The sequence below is a fragment of the Caloenas nicobarica genome, chromosome 1 (genome assembly GCF_036013445.1).
Source record: "Caloenas nicobarica isolate bCalNic1 chromosome 1, bCalNic1.hap1, whole genome shotgun sequence".
NCBI lineage: Eukaryota > Metazoa > Chordata > Aves > Columbiformes > Columbidae > Caloenas > Caloenas nicobarica.
In genome coordinates, this window is record NC_088245.1 from 153,297,966 (window position 1) to 153,318,056 (window position 20,091).

General features: G+C 40.0%; 1 protein-coding gene across 5 annotated transcripts in view; it reads right to left on the reverse strand.

Moving 5' to 3' along the window:
* ARHGEF7 (Rho guanine nucleotide exchange factor 7) overlaps positions 1–20,091 on the reverse strand; it is a 146,622-nt gene that overhangs the window by 74,284 nt on the left and 52,247 nt on the right. For all 5 annotated transcript variants that reach the window (XM_065626876.1, XM_065626879.1, XM_065626874.1 and 2 more), the window contains exons 4-6: positions 16,422–16,552; positions 13,720–13,921; positions 3,826–3,914 (exon numbers count right to left, since the gene is read on the reverse strand). In XM_065626876.1, the coding sequence (XP_065482948.1) occupies positions 3,826–3,914; positions 13,720–13,921; positions 16,422–16,552 (422 nt within the window). The remainder of the gene's footprint in view (positions 1–3,825; positions 3,915–13,719; positions 13,922–16,421; positions 16,553–20,091) is intronic.

Consider the following 20,091-nt stretch of genomic DNA (forward strand, 5'->3'; position numbering starts at 1 on the left):
AACTTTCACGAACTTCAGTAAACACAAACTCTTGGTCCACCTTCTAAAGTGTAGCCTCAAAAGGAGTGCTTATTTTCTATCAGTTCTCAAATACTTAAATGAAAAATGAGGTCATCCAAACACTCACACTATGGAGAAATTTGCCAATTCCTTTACCTGCTTTTAGAGTAGCTACTTAATCTCCAGACAATTGTCTTGTAAGTGGAGATAACCTAATTTTATTTTGTGACACAAATTTTTAAATTCTCAATGGATCTCAAATGAAAACAAAACTCAGATTAATGCCTGCTCTGTCTTCAGGGAATAATCTGCAATAATATGCACACTTCTTCAGTAACGAGTTACTAAATTAGTTCTTCATGCAAAATGCTTCGTGCTTGATCACGAATCTGGTTCATATTATACACTGCTGTAAGACCTGCACCATTTTATGGAGGACAGGACCTTGCAGCACTAGTCATTCTCTACCAACCTGCATTCCTGAGCCAGGCAAAATATAAGCATATTTGGCCTCAAGTTGCGCCAGGGGAGGTTAAGATTAGATATTAGGAAAAAATTCTTCACAGAAGGGGTTGTCAAGCATTGGAACAGGCTGCCCAGGGCAGTGGTGGAATCACCATCCTTGGAGGTGTTTAAAAGGCGTTTACACAAGGTTTTTAGGGAGATGGTTTAGTGCTAGAGTTAGGTTATGGTTGGACTCGATGATCCTGAGGGTCTCTTCCAAATGAAATGATGCTATGATTCTATACACCAAATGTACTCTGTCTTCTCAGCAACACCTAATGCAAGGTGCAGCTAATGAAGCACACTGAGACTAGAAGGTATGTGATTTGTGTTATGAGCTTCAGATGGAGCTCTGTGAAACCATAAAAATAAAGAATGCATTTATAAGGGGGCGAAGAACATAGGAAAGCAGTGAAAGCAGTTTCCTCTGTACATTAAGCACCTTTCCCTCAGCCTGTTCCAGCCCTTCTCCCAGAAAGGGAGATAGATCAGCAGAGCCTCTCCCACCACTTGCTAAACCTCCTCTGAGCTGCCCTTTGATTTTGCCCTCAGTCTGACAAAGGCACCCACAGGTGCTGCCAGCACAAACCCTCCCCTAGGAAAAACAGCAATAAATTATCATGAGGTTTGCAGGGTCTCAGCACATACCTGTATGGTCAAAGATAGCCATAGCTTTAAAAATAGCAAGGTGTCCCATAGTACCAGCCTCAAATGATGCTTGCTAGTCCAGAGAGCCTTTAACACAGATTTTAATGCTCACTCTTTAACCTGGGCTACATCCTTTTAGCTACCAGTAGCCAAATGTTTATTTGGAGCTGTTCTGGTTTTCCCTTAGTATGAGCTCAACTTTATTATCAGTGCAGACTGATGACGAGACTTCTAGCATGGGGAAGTCCCATGTCTGCAGCTTATGAATTAAAATAGAACAAAAACTCAACTCACAAATTAAACTGCTTATTCTTCAGTGAATAAGTTTGCTGTTTGTCTTACCTACATGTAAAAATCATTATATATTTAATCGTTATTTAAAATATTATATTGCCATAAAGCACAGTATTTTTCAATAAAACATAGATGCTAGCTAGTCTAATTTAGGATTTAGGCAAAGCAGTAAAGTCTTACTTCTCTGAAACAAAGTGCATGCTACAGCACAGCCTCTCATTCTTTAAACAAAAAGAATAGAACGATGAGCTTAAAAAAAAAAGTGAGGGAGGTTACCACACTGTGGAAATAAAGAGAAAACAAAACAATTATCCAACTCACTGCAGGTGGATTGAAGAACAGCACTCTAGGGCCAGTGCTTTGATTTACTATATATTATTAACTGGTCATTTCTGCTGCCCACAATATATCAAACAGTTAAATGCTAGCAGTCACGACAGTGCAAATCTTATTACATCAGTTTAGTGCACCAAGAAGTTGCACCTGAGCAAGATTAAAAATAACCTAATGCCAAGAGTAGATATGATGGTTACCAGTTTCACTTTTTTTTTTTAATTAATCTACTTTAAAAGCCAGCTACGGCTGTTTCCCAAAGTATAGAGTAGCTTGAGTCTCCATGATTATGGCAATACGTTATCCAGGGAAAAAGTATAAGAAGCACACAAGCCAAAGGTGATAATTCAAAATTGCACAGCCTTTTATAACTTAGCCGCCTTACCTATGGTATTACGCAAATTCCAACATTTACTTCCTATTATTTTCACTGAAATACACTATCACCCCCCAAAACAGCCTGTATTACTCTTCCAAAGTAAAATATGCAAACACAAGATTCAATTCATTTTGGACACAGTCAAACTGGAGTTTTAGTCAAGCCCAAATTAAACAGCTGCAACCTGTACTTTTCACCACATTATGATCTACCAGGGAAAAGATAATACAAGATTATATACGAGGCACGTATTTACCACTGACTTAAAAAAAAAAAAAAAGGGAAAGAAAAAAACCCCACCAAACCCAACCCAAATCTAAAGGGCTGGTGTTCAAGAGAGCTGCCAATTTATTTTGATTAAAAATTCAATATAGATAGAGAATAAACTAAAGTAAGAGCGGTCTTCTGCCTAGTGAAGGAACTAAATCTTTTCTTTGCTGTATTCACTTCAGTGTACTTGTATTGAAAAACACAGGTTTTGACATGAAAACAACAATAGAGAAGACATATTTTGCTACTACACATGCCAGCAACTTTGAAAAAAAAATACTATAGAGTTATAGTGAAAAACAAAAATAAAAAGGAAAACTACCTGATATTTTTTTGCTGAATGTACCCCAGTAAGATCATTACTTCTTGTAGTTGGCAGTATCTGTGCCTGCAGGGGTACTTCCCACTGTGGCTAGTAAGTGTGGGATACAGTAGCCAAAGAACTACATCCCTCTCTTTACCATAGCATCAGGGCTACTAAGAGAGGCACCAGGCAAGCCAGTGGAAGGAGCATGAGGCTGATTACAGGACTATATGCAAAACTGTTCTGTTCTTCCAGGTGGCTTGTGTTATTCATGCCACAACCTCAGGAGATGAAAGCATGAAATGATGCTTTATGATCCCCGCTAAAAAGTGACAAAATGAACAACAATGACGGCTGCTTCAAAGAAAAGGTAAAGAAACCTTGTGGTTTGGTTTTACACCAGCAGGGAGCAGTGGTTAACAGAAACAGTAAGATGCTTTTCACTTCCTAATATATACACCTTTAGTAAACAAAGGATTCTCAAAATGGTTACAACAACACTTTTGAAGACAGAGTTTGCTACGTTCCTTACATCTACTAAAGATGTTCCCTACATCTACTAAATCTACTAAAGAAGTCTGAGTACTAGGTTAAGAATTCCTGGGGGTGCCTTAAAGGCTGACTCTGCCTATACTGCTTTTGCTATGAAATCTATCCACCAGTGTGGAGGCAAATTCATCAAAAATGTTCCATCTCTTGTTCAACAAAAGGACAGAAATATTCTTAATCATTTTAACACAGCAGAATTTCATTAATTCATAGAGATTGGAGAAGACTGCATATCTGGGGGATGGGGGTGAAAAGGAAAATAAACAACTAGCAAAGCAAGTAAAACAACCATAATATATTACATCAACGCCTATTATTCATTCAGTTTAGACTATAATTTTGCATCATGCTTAAGAATCCGTATGTGTGATATTCTATTAAACTAATAATGACCTTGTTTATATGAGAATTCACTAAACCCCCTATCTAGTTTTGGCACTAAGGCTCTGACAAGACTGCCAAATTTTGTGTGTGGACAGAGCATTTAGTTAAATGACGTTCTATTGTATATAACAGCTCACATGGAGGAAAAAGGATCACTCACCACATTGTAATAGCTTTTGTTAATTGCAGACGTATCAAAGCCTTTAGGTGGACTCTTCAATGTACCTGATTTGGGGGAGACCGGTTTTTCTGAAATGTAAGATATTTTTGTGTCAATGGGGTGCAATTTCATAGCTCAACACTAGAGGTCAAACAAACTGCTTTAAAATATTCATCATAAGATACAGTGAAAGCAGCGCTTCACTGACAAACGTGCATGCTTGTGCCCGAAATTACTGGTAAAGAATCAAAATGGTTCATATGCTCACAATGAATAAAACTCTACCCTCAGTGAAGGCAAGTAGAAAAATTCCCATTCCTTCTCCTGAAACCAGAAAGTCAGTTAGCAAACTTAGCTTTTCCAAAATTATGTTTTAAAACCAAAACATTGTCCCAGAGTGGAATTTAAAAACAAACAAATGACAACCAAACAAATAAAAAAAAAAATGCCACACACCACAACAGACATTTCCAAACACTACACGCACTTTCAAACAAAAGTAGTATCAAGTTTTAATATCAATTTAATGAACTCAGTAAAAGCAAATGACCAATCAAAGGCTGAACATACCAGAGGTGGGACATTACACTCAGACAGGTTGAAATAGAGAACCAAAACACTATATAAGTAGTAGAGTTACTTACCAGATGCCTATCCCAGAAAATGCTCTTTTAAAACAAATTATCTTTTACTCTTAATGAAGTAAAAAATAAACATGCTTATGCACTTAAGAACAGAGTCCACTGTAACAATAAATGCAGTCCTTCCTATCAACCCATGGTGAATCTACCCCTCAGTAATGCACGTTCTTCCTGGAAAGACAACATAAGTCTGCAAGATCAAAACAACAGTCCTGAGAGTTAACTTGAGTGCTGACTCCCAGAATGGAGAGGCACAGAAAACACTCCTAAAGCCTCCCACCTCTGCCATTCCTCTAAATCAATCACAGAGGAGCAAAGATGAGGGGAAAGACAATCAAAAGCATCATGCTACATGCTGAAGAAAGGGCAAGTAAGATTTACAGCCTCTCTTTTTGACCTCTCACGCTTGACTCTCCACACAACCAAGAATGCTTGTGAGACTGTATTTATCAAGACATTAAAGACATTATGGGGTTTTGGTTTGTAATAAGCAGGCTTGTCTAATATGAAAATTTCAAGTAAGTATTTGAGTCATTTGTATCCAAACAATAAAATGGCAGATTGCCAAAAAAAAGGCATCATCGAAATGTACCTACTGGAAGTTTTACCTTTATTTTAAAAGCAAGCTCCTGTTCCAAGCACATTTTAATGAAGATATATGAATAATTTAACTCCAGTTTACCTGATACCTCAGGCCACTAAGAATAAATTATGCAAGGCTCAAATGCAGACTTGCCTTGCCAGGAGAAGCCCAGTCAGCCAAGCTGAGGGCCAGCTATGGGAAATTGCCATGGACAGTAAAGCTGACCAGGGAAACACTGCCTGAAGCAGAACAACCCATGCAGTCCAAGCCTTTGCTAGATCATATCCTGGGTGATTTTGGGCTTCACTCTCAGCAAGTTTGCAGGCGACACTAAGTTGGGTAGGGTGTTGATCTGCTGGAGGGTAGGAAGGCCATACAGAGGGATCTGGACTGGCTGGATTGTTGAGCTGAGGCCAATTGTATGAGGTTCAACAAGGCCAAGTGCCAAGTCCTGCACTTGGGTCACAACGACCCCAGGCAGCACTGCAGGCTCAGGGAAGAGTGGCTGGAAACTGCCTGGTGGAAAAGGATCTGGGGGTGTCGGTCAGCAGCCAGCTGAATATGAGCCAGCAGTGTGCCCAGGTGGCCAAAAAGGCCAACAGCATCCTGGCTTGTATCAGGAACAGTGTGGCCAGCAGGATTAGGGCAGTGATCACCTCCTGTACTCCGTGCTGGTGAGGCCCCACCTCAAATTCTGTGTTCAGTTTTGGGCCCCTCACTACAGGAAAGACATTGAGGTGCTGGAGTGAGTTCAGAGAAGGGCAACGAAGCTGGTGAGGGGTCTGGAGCACAAGTCTGATGAGGAGCGGCTGAGGGAACTGGGGCTGTTCAGCCTGGAGAAAAGGAGGCTGAGGGGAGACCTGATCGCTCTCTGCAGCCACCTGAAAGGAGGTTGTAGCATGGAGGGGGTTGGTCTCTTCTCCCAAGTAACAAGTGACGGGATGAGAGGAAATGGCCTCAAATTGCAGCAGAGAAGATTCAGATCAGATGTTAGGAAAAATTTCTTCACAGAAGGGGTTGTCAGGCATTGGAACAGGCTGCCCAGGGAAGTGGTTGAGTCACCATCCCTGGAGGTGTTTAAAAGGCGCGTAGATGAGGTTCTTAGGGACGTGGTTTAGAGGTAGACTTGGAAGTGTTTGGTTAATGGCTGGACGTGATGATCTTAAAGGTCTTTTCCAACCAAAATGGTTCTATGACTCTTCAGGCTGCCCAGCTGCAGCCCCACAGATGCTGCTATCTCAGGCTGGCTGACTACAGCTGCAGGCCACCTTTTCATCTCCAGTGCCAGGAGCACCAGGCAGATCAGCAGAACCTGAGGCTTTAGCCAGCAGCCTCCAAGGAGCAGCTCAGGCCCGAAGAGCACACAAGTGGTATTATCTTTAAGGGGATTTTCTCTGTATCGCACCGGGATTCTCCTCAAATAAGCTATTCTAAAAATAAAATACGGTCTTAAAACTGCCAAACATGGGCAAAACATTTCTCCTTACCATGTTCAGAGATGACAGTAAAACTCTTTTGGTTAATATCCCCCAGCCACCCCTGCAAGCCAGCTATAAGCTGACAGACAGCACACAAACCATTAGCCCCAGCAGTTATCCAGCTGGGAACACTGATGTTCTCAGCCACCAGCCCTGCACTACCTACCTGTTCTGCTATACAGCCAAGTAATTCCAAATGACAGGGCTCCTCCCATCCCCTTCAACCAAAACCATAAACCCAAGCAGATTTGTCATTAAACACTGAATGTGGAAAAAGTCAGGTTGTATGTATAGCTACTCATTTATATATCTATATGTATTTATATATATTGCCACTCATCACAACTTGTTTCTTTGTATTGAATGACAAAAAAATGACATAGTTTATATAAACTTGGCAAATTGCTTTCATTTTCTATGGAAACTCTTGACTTATCCTAAAATATACAGTGACCTTCAGGTTCACCAAATACCTAAAGTTTTATTAATCATGCACCGAAAAGCACGAAAGGAGAAACAAGAGTTAAAGAAAAAGGTAAATACTTGGTACTAATTTTATCATAATACAGATGCCTGACCCTTGTTAATCTGGGGAAAGTTGACTGGCCATAGAAATGTGGCTCTTCTTCCAGCTATTTTGTTATCTTAAAGGGTGTAGAAATACATTTCTTCTGACTTTTTCTTCTCCTAAGCTGCTGAAGAAAGTGGGAGATTTTTTGCTGAATTATATAGTCACTTATATTACCAGCTGTTCAGCTGATTCAGTTATCCATCAGAGACACAAGACAAAATTCAGATTTAAACACAGGACACAAAAAAGAATCATACATTCAAATCATTTTGCCTGAGCAGCTATAATCAGCATTCAGCTTTTAAAATGCAGAGGCCATTTCTATTGTAGAAACACAGAATTAGACACAGCAAATCAGTCCAGCTGTCTATCATGTCTGGTATTCTGCCTCCAAGCACTGCCTTGCTTCATAAGGAGGAATAAGAAATAGTCTTGTTGCAATTAGCTTATTGCACAATGCATGCATTACACAGAAAAAAACTCTTGATCTGGCACATAAGAAATCAATTTCTTAGCATAAACAAAGATAAGTGTTATTATCCTTCATGAGAGAACATCAGACTACTTTTGCAAACATATAGCATAATTCATTAAACATTTCAAGCAGGTGGCACCCCAGTTCAGCATACTGGGAACACATAAAGGTCCAGCTCAAGTACTGGAAGAGACCGTATCCACCTGATAACCGAAACCAAGAGGTAAGTTACCTCTATCAATTTCTTTCCTAACCAAAGCATTACATTTAGTTGCATCCAGTTACACTTGATAATGCTTTGAAATGTCTAGTGATAAATCAGATAGAATTCACTTAACAGATCATCTTTGGGTGGAGAGGGAAGTTGGCACAGGTTTCTTAACATTATTCTTCCAGTAAATAATTCTTCTCAGTAGAACCAAAACAACTTAGAGCAGCTGCTTCTGTAACCTTTCCCTAAGCAGTACCTAAGATTCCACAAACTGTCTAAAATGAAGTTATCCTTTACAAACACCTACCTAAGTGACTGTAAAGGACAATTTACGCAATCTTTCCCAATGTTTTGTTTCATTCTGTTTTCATTAATATGCAAGGGGTTTTTTTACTTGCCTCCAAATTACTTGTCATTCTCACATTTGTTCCTATTTCTCTGCTGTCATGTCTCCAGTTTATGTCATATTCATTTTCATGCAATAGTCTACTTCATGCTGCTCCACAGAACATTTCTCCAGGACATACTTTACTACAGCATCTCAACTGTACTGCTGGCAAGATCACCACCACGTGTTTCTATTACTAGGCTGCGGTGTGTGTAATCTAGATGTAAATATCTGACCTGGGCTATTTCATCCTGCAGAACATGAGAAAATAGCTTTTGGTGTCCCAATTGGCATGTTATGTGGTTGCTATTAGTGAAGTGCCACAAGCAAGTTCTCAGGACTAATCGATTCCAACACCGAAGGTAGACCTAAACTTGTTCCCAGTTCTCAAGCTGGTTTACCATCACTGTAACTCTACTCTGCAACATCGACACTACAAACAATTCTCTCCTAGTAGTATTCACTTGTCCCAAACTCTATTCTGTTCATGCCTGTAGACTAACACTCAACAAGAGAACAAAATAACCCCCAAATTGTACACAACTGGGCAGAGGAAAGCCAACATTCTCGGTAGGCTTTTATTTTATTTTATTTATTCCCTCCCTCCGCAAAGCTAAAAGTGTATCTCTCCTTCCCTCATGCACCACAGGATGGGAATAGGAGATACTCTACTCTACCCTTCCACTATACACTGGCCTTTTCCCATACTCTGATTTATTTCTTTTTTAACTTCTAAGTAGAAGAACCATTAACACTGTAATTTGTGCTAGGCCTGATACTACCGTAACTGTCAAGATAGCATAACAGAAGAGAGGCTAGGACAGTAATGAATGACACGTTAATTTCTGTGAAGAATTAGAATAAAGTTTGTGACATAGCAAATGTTACTTTTCAAAGTTACAGTCTCTTCTGCGTAATCTCATGCCATTTAAATGGATTACACTTTGATAAAACCCAGCAAGTAACCATGTGATTTTTTTTAAAAATCTGATTAACATCTGACAGTAGCTAAGCAAGGACACCCTATTACGGCTAACCCGTATTCTCTTCACCACAAGAGAATTCTCAAAACTAAGTCTCCAAATCATAGAATCTCTCTGCTGTGCAAGACTGTAGGTGGAATCTTGTCTCTTAAACCTTCACCCCTCCTGCTTTGTTTTATGTAAGGAAAAAAAAAACCCAGTAAGGCCACGCTGTCAAATATCTAACAAGCTTACACAGTATAAATCTTTTACCCTCTGTCATGTGTAACAGTACAGCAGGATGAAATAAAGTCCTCTCATTTCAAAGTACTTCCTGACTAGTGATCAAAGAACATTAAAGAAAAGGCAAGATGTTACGGGGTTTAAAAAGGGAAATGAAAATGCGCATGCAAGGAAGGAGGGAAAGAGAAATGGACCATCCTTTTGATCCTTACAGTGTAGGCATATACCTGAAAAGAAATTACTCCATTTTTTAAATTTAAGTTTTATCACAAGCACCACAATTTCAAACAAATCCTCCTTTTCTCTTTGGTGGGGCGGTAGGAATGGAAACACATTCAAAAAACATTTTACATCATCTCAGCCAAATTTCTTTTCCCAAAATAGAGTCATTGTCTGGCCTAAGGAAACTACAGGCTGTGCTTTGCTCAATAGTCTCAATATCTGTCCTACAACCATTCACAGCTCACCTCATACGTGTATTAGCAGTCTGTGCAAACACTAATCATTCTGGAGTAGCTTAGCAAACAAGTTACAAGGTAGTAAACATGAGCACAGCTTTGTGATGCTTTAGCTGCTCTGAGATACCTTATCATGTAACATGCTCTGCTCGTGCTATATATGTAACGTAGTTTACTTTTCTTCCAAAGTCTTTAAGAAAGCGATGTGGGTAAAGGCAGTTCCCATTACTAAGCAGCTATTTCTTCCTTTCCTTGACTATCTAACTTCAAAGCACCTGTACAAGCTAAGATTACAAATCTACAGTTATCTGATATTAGAGGATTTTAATTTAGAGCAAAAATCCATTTATCGAAACATCTAATGCCAAGGAATTTTGTGAGAATTAGAACAAAAACACACATGCATAAAGAACTATTTTCCTTTCTTCTGTTACCCAGTTTGCTGAAGTCAGGTTCCAGCAGATTGAAGGGATTTATTTAATCAAACCCACAATTTCCCAGGAGCTCTCCAAATAATGCATCATCAAAAATGATAACAAACAGTGTTGCCTGTACAGAATTCCTAACTAGTTGCAGTATTTTTCAGCCACATTTGAGTGAAGAAAGGTGGAGTCATACTATCAATGCTAGAACATTTTACACAGTATTCTGAAAACCAATTAGGTGTCCAGGATGAACATTTTGTTCATAAAGAGACCTTAATCAAAAGCAAGTATTTGCTTTTTTTAAAAATCAATTCATTGTGACACTGACAGAAAACACATTTTGAATTTGAGCTTGCAAGAAAGCAAGTTCTTCTAATTTGTTTTAAAATACATCAGGATAAAAACGGCACTTTTGTGTTTCAATCTCATGCTTAAAGCATAAGGGCACTTAAAATATTTTTTAATTAGGAAAATATTAAAGTGGGGTTGCCAGGAATCCAAGAAAAATGGGTAGTGAAACACTATCAACTCAAGAAATGTAAGCCAGCCTAATGAAGACTAGTAAAAAGAACAGGGGCACGGAAGTGCAACAGAGACTGCCAACCCATGCGTATTACCTAGATGAAACTTCTCATGAACACCCACCAGAGCCACCCATGTAGCTTCAGAGCCCTGTGCTAAATGGCACTAAGTTCTTGTTTCAACAAGGACAGCAGAACAAAGGAGGTCCAACCTCAGGATGCAGTGGCCATGCACTTTGATACAGAAGGGAGAAGAATGATAGAAAAGTCCCCTCTAGCATCTTCAACAATACCCACAAAGCAGAAATTAGTTGAGAATAAAAATGTTGGTAACAAATTCCATGGAAGCAACTAAGAAAAGGGAAAAAAAAAAGGTAACAAAAAAAGCAACAAAATGAGAATAATGAACTTAAAGTAAGAGATAAGTAAACTTAAAAATATAGGTAGAAAAAGATTTCCACCAGTGACAATATAAAGGGAAAAAGCTTACAAGAATGACAAGTCTCTTAAAAATCTAGGGCATCTCAAAGGAAGAACAGGAAAAGTAGATGCAAACTGATGTGATCAAATATCACAACTACTACAGTGACCTCAAATATACAAAAAGAAGCAAAAGTAACCAGAAAAATTCAGGTCGCCAGTTGAAATACAACGAACACGGACAAAAAGGCAGTAGCAACAAAACATTCCATAGCATACATACATCGGAGGGAAGCCAATCTGCAACTTAAGAGAAGAAAAGTTATTAGCAGACATCAAGCAGCTCTTAGTATGTCACACTTCCTTCTACCATGCCTCCATCCTCATTATAAAAAGGTCAACTTCAGATAAGTCAAACACATACCAGAAAGGCATAAAAGCAGGTTAAAAGTAGTATTTTGACAAATTAAACAGTACCTGCTGTGCTCATTTGCTAGTAAGAGAGCTAGCTACATCCATGTTTGAAACCACAGAGGACAAGTGAAGTTCCATGAAGCACTGGAAAGGGCCAACCAAACACAGTGACCATCTCCGAGAGGAGAACAGAGAGAGCTACAGGTCATTTTATCTCTGTAAATGCACAGAAAACAAAGCAGTGGCCTCAACTTGCTGAGAAAGAGAAAAGCGCAGGCACACGTTCCCTTCCATAGAAGCACCTGAGCGTATGAGCGAGCGCTCCAAGAACACAAGAAGTCTCACAGAAGCCAGAAGAAACAAGCCCTTGTAGCACAGGGAACACTCCTATACAGCAGGGGGAAAAGAAGAGCTCAGCAGCAAACTTTTCTGATGGTAAGTGAAAGTTAAGGCAGACGACTGGAAGCAGCTTATCTCAGCCTCCAGGAATCGGATGGGGTCATGAAGACCAGCAAGAATCAAACAGCACTTGGTACCAATCTCAGCCCCACAGCTTGTTGGTTTTCCTATTTAGGGGAGTTACGTCGCTCGAAGTGAAGTATTCCTAAAATACAAGAACAACCTTAATTTTAGTTGCTGGTAACTCCTGGTTCTCATATGTTCACTTTTAAAAGCTACTTCCATTCTGGAGCGTAACCGCTGACCCAGGTTCCAGTCTCAGGAGTTGGAAGAGATCGAAACTGATGAAATCCAAATAAGACCTCTGCAGCAATGTTTCAGATGAATAACAGTGGGACAAGACAGTCATCATGGCTGACAGACTGCTACAATGCCACAGATGAGAAAAAACAGGCTTCAGGAATTGCTTTTCAGGATAAGCTGCATTTGAGAGATGTCTGAAGTCCATTAAAGCTAATTCTTACATCGTGACTATGCCTAAGAGGATCTACTTGAAAATAACAACGAAGTTACAGACCTAAGACTCTAGTAGTCTGCAAAAATAGACTGTAGATAGAAAAAGGAGGAAAAAAAGAGGATATAACTGGAGGAGAAAGAATAAGCTTAGAAATGGAATTTTACCCTCACAACTTCGCTTTGCAATCACGGATCTCTATGGCTGCCTAAAAAACCAGTAATGCCGATGATTTTAGCATGGCCTAGAAGACATTTCCACTGGGGCTGTGACATGGGAAAGAGTGGTCAAGCCTCTCAGAGTGTCCCTGGGTAGTTTTATCCTACCAGGTTTATCACTAATCTCTGAAAGTAAGCAAGACAGGAAAGGAAACAAATATATATAAAATCATAAAATAAAATCATAAAATAAAATCATAAAATAAAATCATAATGTCACCCACATCAATGCCCTAATGGATTAAAAAGCAATGTTAGTTCTAGTATTCAGTCATGAAGATGACATTTACAGAAGGCACTTTCCCTGTATGAAGTTAAAAATAAAACTTTATACAGGCTTTACTCTTCCACTAAAGAAAAGCTGAAGGCACATGAACAATAAAGAAAACAAACAAACAAAAAAACACCCACAAATACATTATCTTTCAAAAACTGCCTCTAACTTTTAGTATATTTTGGTAGAATTGGGGATTTTTCCTGCAGTTATTTGCTGCTAAGTAATGGGACATGTTTAGAGATTTTTTTGGTGTAGTTTTTTGGTTGGGTTGGGGAGGATTGTTTTAGTTTGGTTTTTGGTTTTGTTGTTTTTCAAGAGATTTGTAGGAAACCTCTCACTATGTAAACCCAGAGCACCAATTCAAAGTATGTCAGCATCAGAGCCAGAATCCAGCATTCTAGGAATTAGGACCAGGGAAGTCAGAGCAGTTCAACCATGACAGGACAGACAGAGAAGCAAGCAGAATGCAGGAGTTTTCTGCATGTTTACTCTTAATTCAAAAGTCTTAGAGCACTCTATATAGCAAAGTGGGGTGGGGGAATATGAGTTCCTGAGCATCAATCATTGCTGTGAATGAAGTTCAGTAAATACAGCCAAGCTTAAACAAAAAGCATTACAATTTTTAATGAATCAACCAACTATCAACCTCTACCCAAAGCAAGAATTTGTACAAATATGCTCTCCTTCAAAACATACCATTTGATTTTATTTCTCGTACGTAGTTACTTGGAAACCACCCTGTTTTGCCATTTAGAGTTCCTTCCCACCAGCCTCCTTCTTCCACTCTTGTAACGTGAATAATATCTCCTTTTGAAAAAGAAAGTTCATCTTCATTTGTCTGCTGAAAATTAAATTTTGCTCTCACCACCAACTGATGGTTGCTGTTATCTGTCATGTCCTAGGAAGTGAGAATACAAAGAACAAAAAGGTCACGTTAGAGATGTAAACAATTAATCCATGAACAAAACAGAAGCATCCGTAAAATGGAAATAGCCTCTCCTCCACACACGACACTCCCCACACGTTTTTACTCTAACCTTTTGTAAGGGATTATTTGCCCTTTCACCTTTTCTGTCATTTTTAATCTGTGGATTTGTATCAGTCCAGGGAGCATATTGTCTTATTGCAGCCCTTATAAATCAGAAGGGAGTAACAGAACTAAAATGAGAATAACTCTTACTCCCCCCAAAAAATCAAATTCTATTTTCTATATATAATATAAATTGAAACTGCCTTCGACAGCTACAAAGAAACAACAGCTTTATATTACAGAGTTCGTTTGGTTTGGTTTGTTTTTTTCTAAAACTTTTCAGGCTGGGAGGAAGCAGAATTGAGTTGGGTATAATTTAATTCTGGACATAAATAAAGAGTTTGCAGCTTAAACTTTTTTTGTTTTTCTCCTGGAACAGATCAGGTTGGAAGGTTCCACACTTGAATGTGCAAGTCTCCATGGCCTGCCAATAGGGAAGGATAATGCTCTTCCACAAAACCTACAAAACAGTCATGCAGTTTACCTTGAATAAGTACTAACAAATCGCTTTCCTCAAGGTCAGCAAAGCTGCAAGTCTGCAATATGTCAGACTTCCAGCTGTCCATGTACATATATATCTCTACACTCATCCCCATCACAGATGTGAAGGCAGATTACCACCCTATCATAGAAACTAAATGTTAATAGCTACTTCTTAGAAGTCTTTCATATTCAAATTGCATTTTGTTCTTGGATGTCCATTTTTAATATCTGCATCACGTAACCATTTTCACGAGAGTTAAGACAAACTTTTATGCTAAAAAAACGCTAAATAATTGCACAGTTTTAAATAATCCAAATAATCCATTGCATTGGAGCTGACAGAGCAGGACTATAAATCATCTCTCTCTCTATCATAAAGGATAAATACCTCTATTACTAAAAAAGTAACTTAGTGAGAAAATGACACTGTCAGCAATCCCAGTCAGCTCTCCAGGTAGCAGAATTTCACCTACATGTTGTCTATATAGTTGAGATCGCTAGAAGATGTATTACATAATGTCACTGGGATCATATAACAAGTCAGCTTAATTCCTATCCACAGCAATCACCTTATTTTATCACAACTCAATAATCAGACTGCTAGTGACTGACAAACTGTAGGAAAACGAGGGCAAACACAACTTTGAAAACATGCAGAAAGCCCCAAGGTGCTGAAAGACACCACGTTTGACAATTAGATCAGAACATTTTCAAACGAATGTGTCTGCCTGAGCCCTCTGCTTGTACGTCATGAGCTTTCACCTGCTATAGCTGCTCAATAAAAGTTTTGCCTTGGTAAACAGTAAAGAGACACAAAATAAGCAGCAACACTGCACGGTGACATCAACAACAGTCCCTTTACTCTGCCAGAAAGGGTCTCCAGTAGCGGAAACCGAGTACAAATTTGGTGAGAACAGCTCCACGCTGATCATCTCCAGCAGAAAAACCAAACTAAGAATTCTCCAGGTCTGGCCACTAGCTCTCTTACCCTCCTTGCGCTTCTCTGCCCCTTTGCAACTTCCTGCAGAGCTGCCCAGCTCAAAGTGATAGAAACACTTAAAACTCTGTTTACTTCAGTAAACCAGCTAACAGTCAGTCCCACAAACAGTTGCATCAGCAAAACTGAGTGGGTGGTGAACCGCAGAGTGGGAGCTGGAATTAGTGGCCCAGGGCAAGAACTTGCAAGGGCTCTGCTACCAGAGAAAACACATCAAACCACACCTAAGCAAGCTTAAGCAGACCACTGTGTTTAAGTTTCACGTTGCAATCATCACACAGTTCAAAACAGCCTCCTTCAAGCATGGAAAAAGTGGCTCACAGCAGGGATATGAGCCATCCTCACAAACCTTTTGGTCACTAAAAGCACCTTTCAGCACAACTTCAGTACAGTTCCCCAACCTGATTTTGGCTTAACTGTAAAACAACTGCCCACCCCATTCAGTTACCTGAAGGCTAGCTGAAGGATTTATCTCGAAACATAACAGAAAACGGGAATAATTACCAACGCTGCCAACATTAAAAGTACCACCTTTGCTGAGGTTTGAATATCCTTCAACCATCATCCCTAAACTCACACACATGGAGAAAATGGAATTTTTGCCTTTGAAAAAGCAAGCCCAGAAAAACACTGCATGTGCATACAACATGGAGTGGTGAGGGAAAAAAAAAAAAATAGTTGGAAGTTCACAGAAAGCTGCATGTATTTTGAAACTTTATAAGAAAAGCTGCAAAAATAGAATGTCACAGGCTTGAAATACAGAGGTGAAAGAGAAGAAACTGTTACTTCGTAATACTATTGTTTACTTATAAATCTTGTCAAAAGAGAAAAAAAAAAAAGAAAAAAAAAAATCACACCGCAGTATGTTCCATTTTTTCGAGAACTTACCAAACTCCGATACTGTCCCTGAAAGAGTTTTGAAGTTCTACTGTGTAAAGACTGGGATCCCAGAGAATCAAAAGATTTTATCCGATGAGATGATGGACGAGCACATACAGAGTCACTACCCAGCCCTATGTCTGTGGGAGAAGAAAAAGAAAAAATAAAGTAAATATTAGAATTTGAGAAATCTGCATAAAACTTCTGCTTACTTCTGCAAAACTCACATGCTTAAAGCAGATTTGATGTATCTGTAAATTGCTCAATAATTCAAGATTTTTAAAAAATCCTAGTAATAAATGATCTGAAATCCTGAGACACTGGCAGTTTCTTCCCCACACAGACAGGGAAACAATTTGAGCTGTTTAGGAAGAGAAGGGCTAGGGTTGTATTTCTCCATTCCTACTCACTATCAGTCTATTTGAAGGTAATTAAGCAACATCACTTTAGACAGTGGCCAAGAATTTTGAATGCATAAAACTTGCTTGAAGTAAAGCCAGCCACATCTGTTTCTTAGCTCTCTCTCCCACCCCACACCATCTCCTTCTCAATTAAAACATTCCTTCCACTGTCTTTTTTCCTATGTTCCTTTGTCTCATCCCTTTTTGCCAACTAAGCTATTTCTTCTTCTTTGGAGGGAGTGGGGGTGGGGATAGGAGGAAAAGAAAGGAAGAAAGCTGCTTGCTCAAAAAATACAACATCCCCCCAAAACCTCTCCCCTCTTTCGTTTGTCTCTGCTCCAAGAAGCACACCCGTTTGTGAGATGTTCACCTAAGGGCAGCGTTACGTGCTGTCAGGGCACTGCTGGGGTCCCTGTAGTCCTGGAGGCACTGATGGGGCAGCCGGGCAGGGCTCATCCCACCTCCCCAGCCAGGAGAGGGGCAGCAGGGGAACCTGGGCAGCCCCAGACATGGCGCACCTCCCTGGGGATGAGGTGTCAGCCCACCTGCGGGTGGGGTGTCCTGACGCGGATTAGCAAGTCACAGCCAGGTCTGCGCTGGGCTGCACCCAAAGTAGCTCTTAAGGGCCGGGGTTGGTGCTGGCCACACGTGGCCTTCCCAGAGTTACGCTGTGATGGGACGGGGTGCTGCTGGCTGCACCAGCTCCCCCAGCCCCCACAGCCAAACGTCCAGGAGGCGGATGCTCCCAGGGCCCTTGCACAGTGATGTGTTAACAGCAGACAAAAATTGGTCTTTTCATAGAATCATAGGATGTCCCAAGTTGGAAAGGACTCACAGGGATCACTGAGTCCAACTCCTGTCCCTGCACAGGACAACCCCACAGGTCACACCATGTGTCTGAGGGCTTGTCCAGTCTCTTCTTGAACACTGTCAGGCCTGGGGCCGTGACACCTCCCTGGGGAGCCTGGTCCAGTGTCCACCACCCTCTGGGGGAAGAACCTTTTCCTAATGTCCAACCTAAACCTCCCCTGGCACATCCTGCTGCCATTCTATTTTGCATGAGTACGGCAAGTCATTCCGTTTCCTCACGTTTTCCCACATGCAAGAATATCATTCAGTGAGCATCTGAGCTTCAAGGAGCCCTGAAAGCAACGCAGTATTTTCTGTCCCAAACTTGGACATTTTTACTAGACTAACTCAACTGCTCTCCTGTTTTTTATGCCTGTTAGTCTCTTTCCTAGGAATTTGTTTTGCCTCCAACACTTGACCTCCACATCGGGAGTACAAGCACACAACTGCAGTCTCCCAATAATCACTGTCAGACTAAAGCAAACCGTGATTATGCAAATCCAAGTTATTTTTGGTCTGAGGGAAAAACACATACAGGTGCAGTTCTACAAGATGACTACAGAACAAAGCGTTTTGTGGTGTTCCATGTCAAACCTGAAGGGACAACTTGATTCATCTTAACTGGAAAGACTTTCAACTTCAGCATGGCACCTAGCAGCAGCCAAGACACAGGAGGAGAACAAGGGGTTTAGACAGACAATGAGCACGGAAGTGTTGACAAAGGATAGCAGCAAACAATCATTGAAGCTTAAAGAACATTTTTAAAATAAGTACCAAGGCCTCATATTTGTTCTGAAACTTTGTTTTATTTTCAGGGAATACTGTTTAATTTAATTGTCTTCATTTTGTTCAGTCTCTGCAGACTTGGAACAAAGAACAACTTCCTCGAGTGCATCTTTTTTAAAAAAGTCCTTGCCATCCTTCAAAAAAACCTATAGACTCTCAAGTAGTGCAATATTAGAACTATCCATATTAAGTTGCATATTTTATACGGACAGTATCGATACACATTGAAGTCACAAAAGAGCTCACACTTGGTGAACCTGCTTTCGTAAAAGTACTTGAAGGCCATCATATAAACACTGGTGATTACTGTCCAACTACAGAAAGAACGTACATCTTTGTTTTCACAGACTGCTGGGAGAGAAATAGGACTAGATCATGGTTAATTCTAATGCTCCCAACAACTTTAAAGTTGCCATAACCATCAGTAACTAATACAACTTAAGGGTTATAAGTATCCTAAAGCATCTCCATGTCCATGTTTCCTATCTGCAGTTGAGCAGAAGAACAGATGCATCACATAATCCAGCATTATATCTTGACACAGTTCACCTGGGAAAGCAGGATCAGGTTTATTCATGGCACTGTGTTCCAGCATCTGGGCAACCCTAAAAAAAAACCTAGCTAGAAATTCTTTTAGCGGGGCCTGACTCCCAAAGTTTCCTAGTTCACAACAGCAGAGCTAATACACAAGCACCCTTTTTGAGGCTTGAATCAGAAACTGCATGTGTCTGAGATGAAAACAAGGAAAATTCTTACAAACAAACCACATACAAATTGCAAGTATTTTTACCAATATCTGAATACTTTAAAATGAATTTGAACTTTCTATAGACTTAAAAGGCTTGCAGACCCCATGTAACCATTCAAGTTTCCACTAAAATATCAAATAAACATGTTCGACAAATTTCTCAATGGGTTTATTGTGAGAAAATAACTCAGCTCTGCTGCTAAAAACTCAAAAAAACTTGAATGGCAACAGAATGTGCATATTTCACAAATATTAATTTGGTAGATTTCACAGGAGCTTCACACATCCATCCATCCAAAGATTTCCAGGGTTTGTAACAGCCTTTCTCCTTCTCCACCATTATCTCAGCTTCCCTACCCCAGTTCCTCTCCCCTTATCTGTCTACAAACAGCAACGGGTACCTTGATCCTACTCCTTCGGAACTTAAAGAATTTGTTGGAGTTTCTATCCACAGCAGCCTTTTGTCAGTTTTCATACTCATTACTCACACTCCTTCCACTGCAGTAAGACCCATCTCAGAAGAACAAGTGTATACCTGAAATTCTTGCAGAACCAGATGGGGATCTGAAAGCCATCTTCCAGTGCTAGTGTATGGAGATAGAGTCCAAAATGCCTTCTACACAGTCACCCATTTAAAGAAAATTGTTTGGAAGAACAGTTGGTCAGGAATATTTATTAATAACAGGTAATTCAGCTTGTTCCTAGGAATGAGGCAACACCACAGTTCGCATGTGGTTTTGATTTTTGGTTTCCATGCCACCACCACTCCTTCCATGAAAGGGATCAGCCTGTGTCCTTCCTGAGGCCAAATACAATTGTGGCTTTTTGATGTGGGTATTAATCTATGGATGTCTGGACCAAACAGCCACACTTTTTTCCTCCCTTTTTAACACAG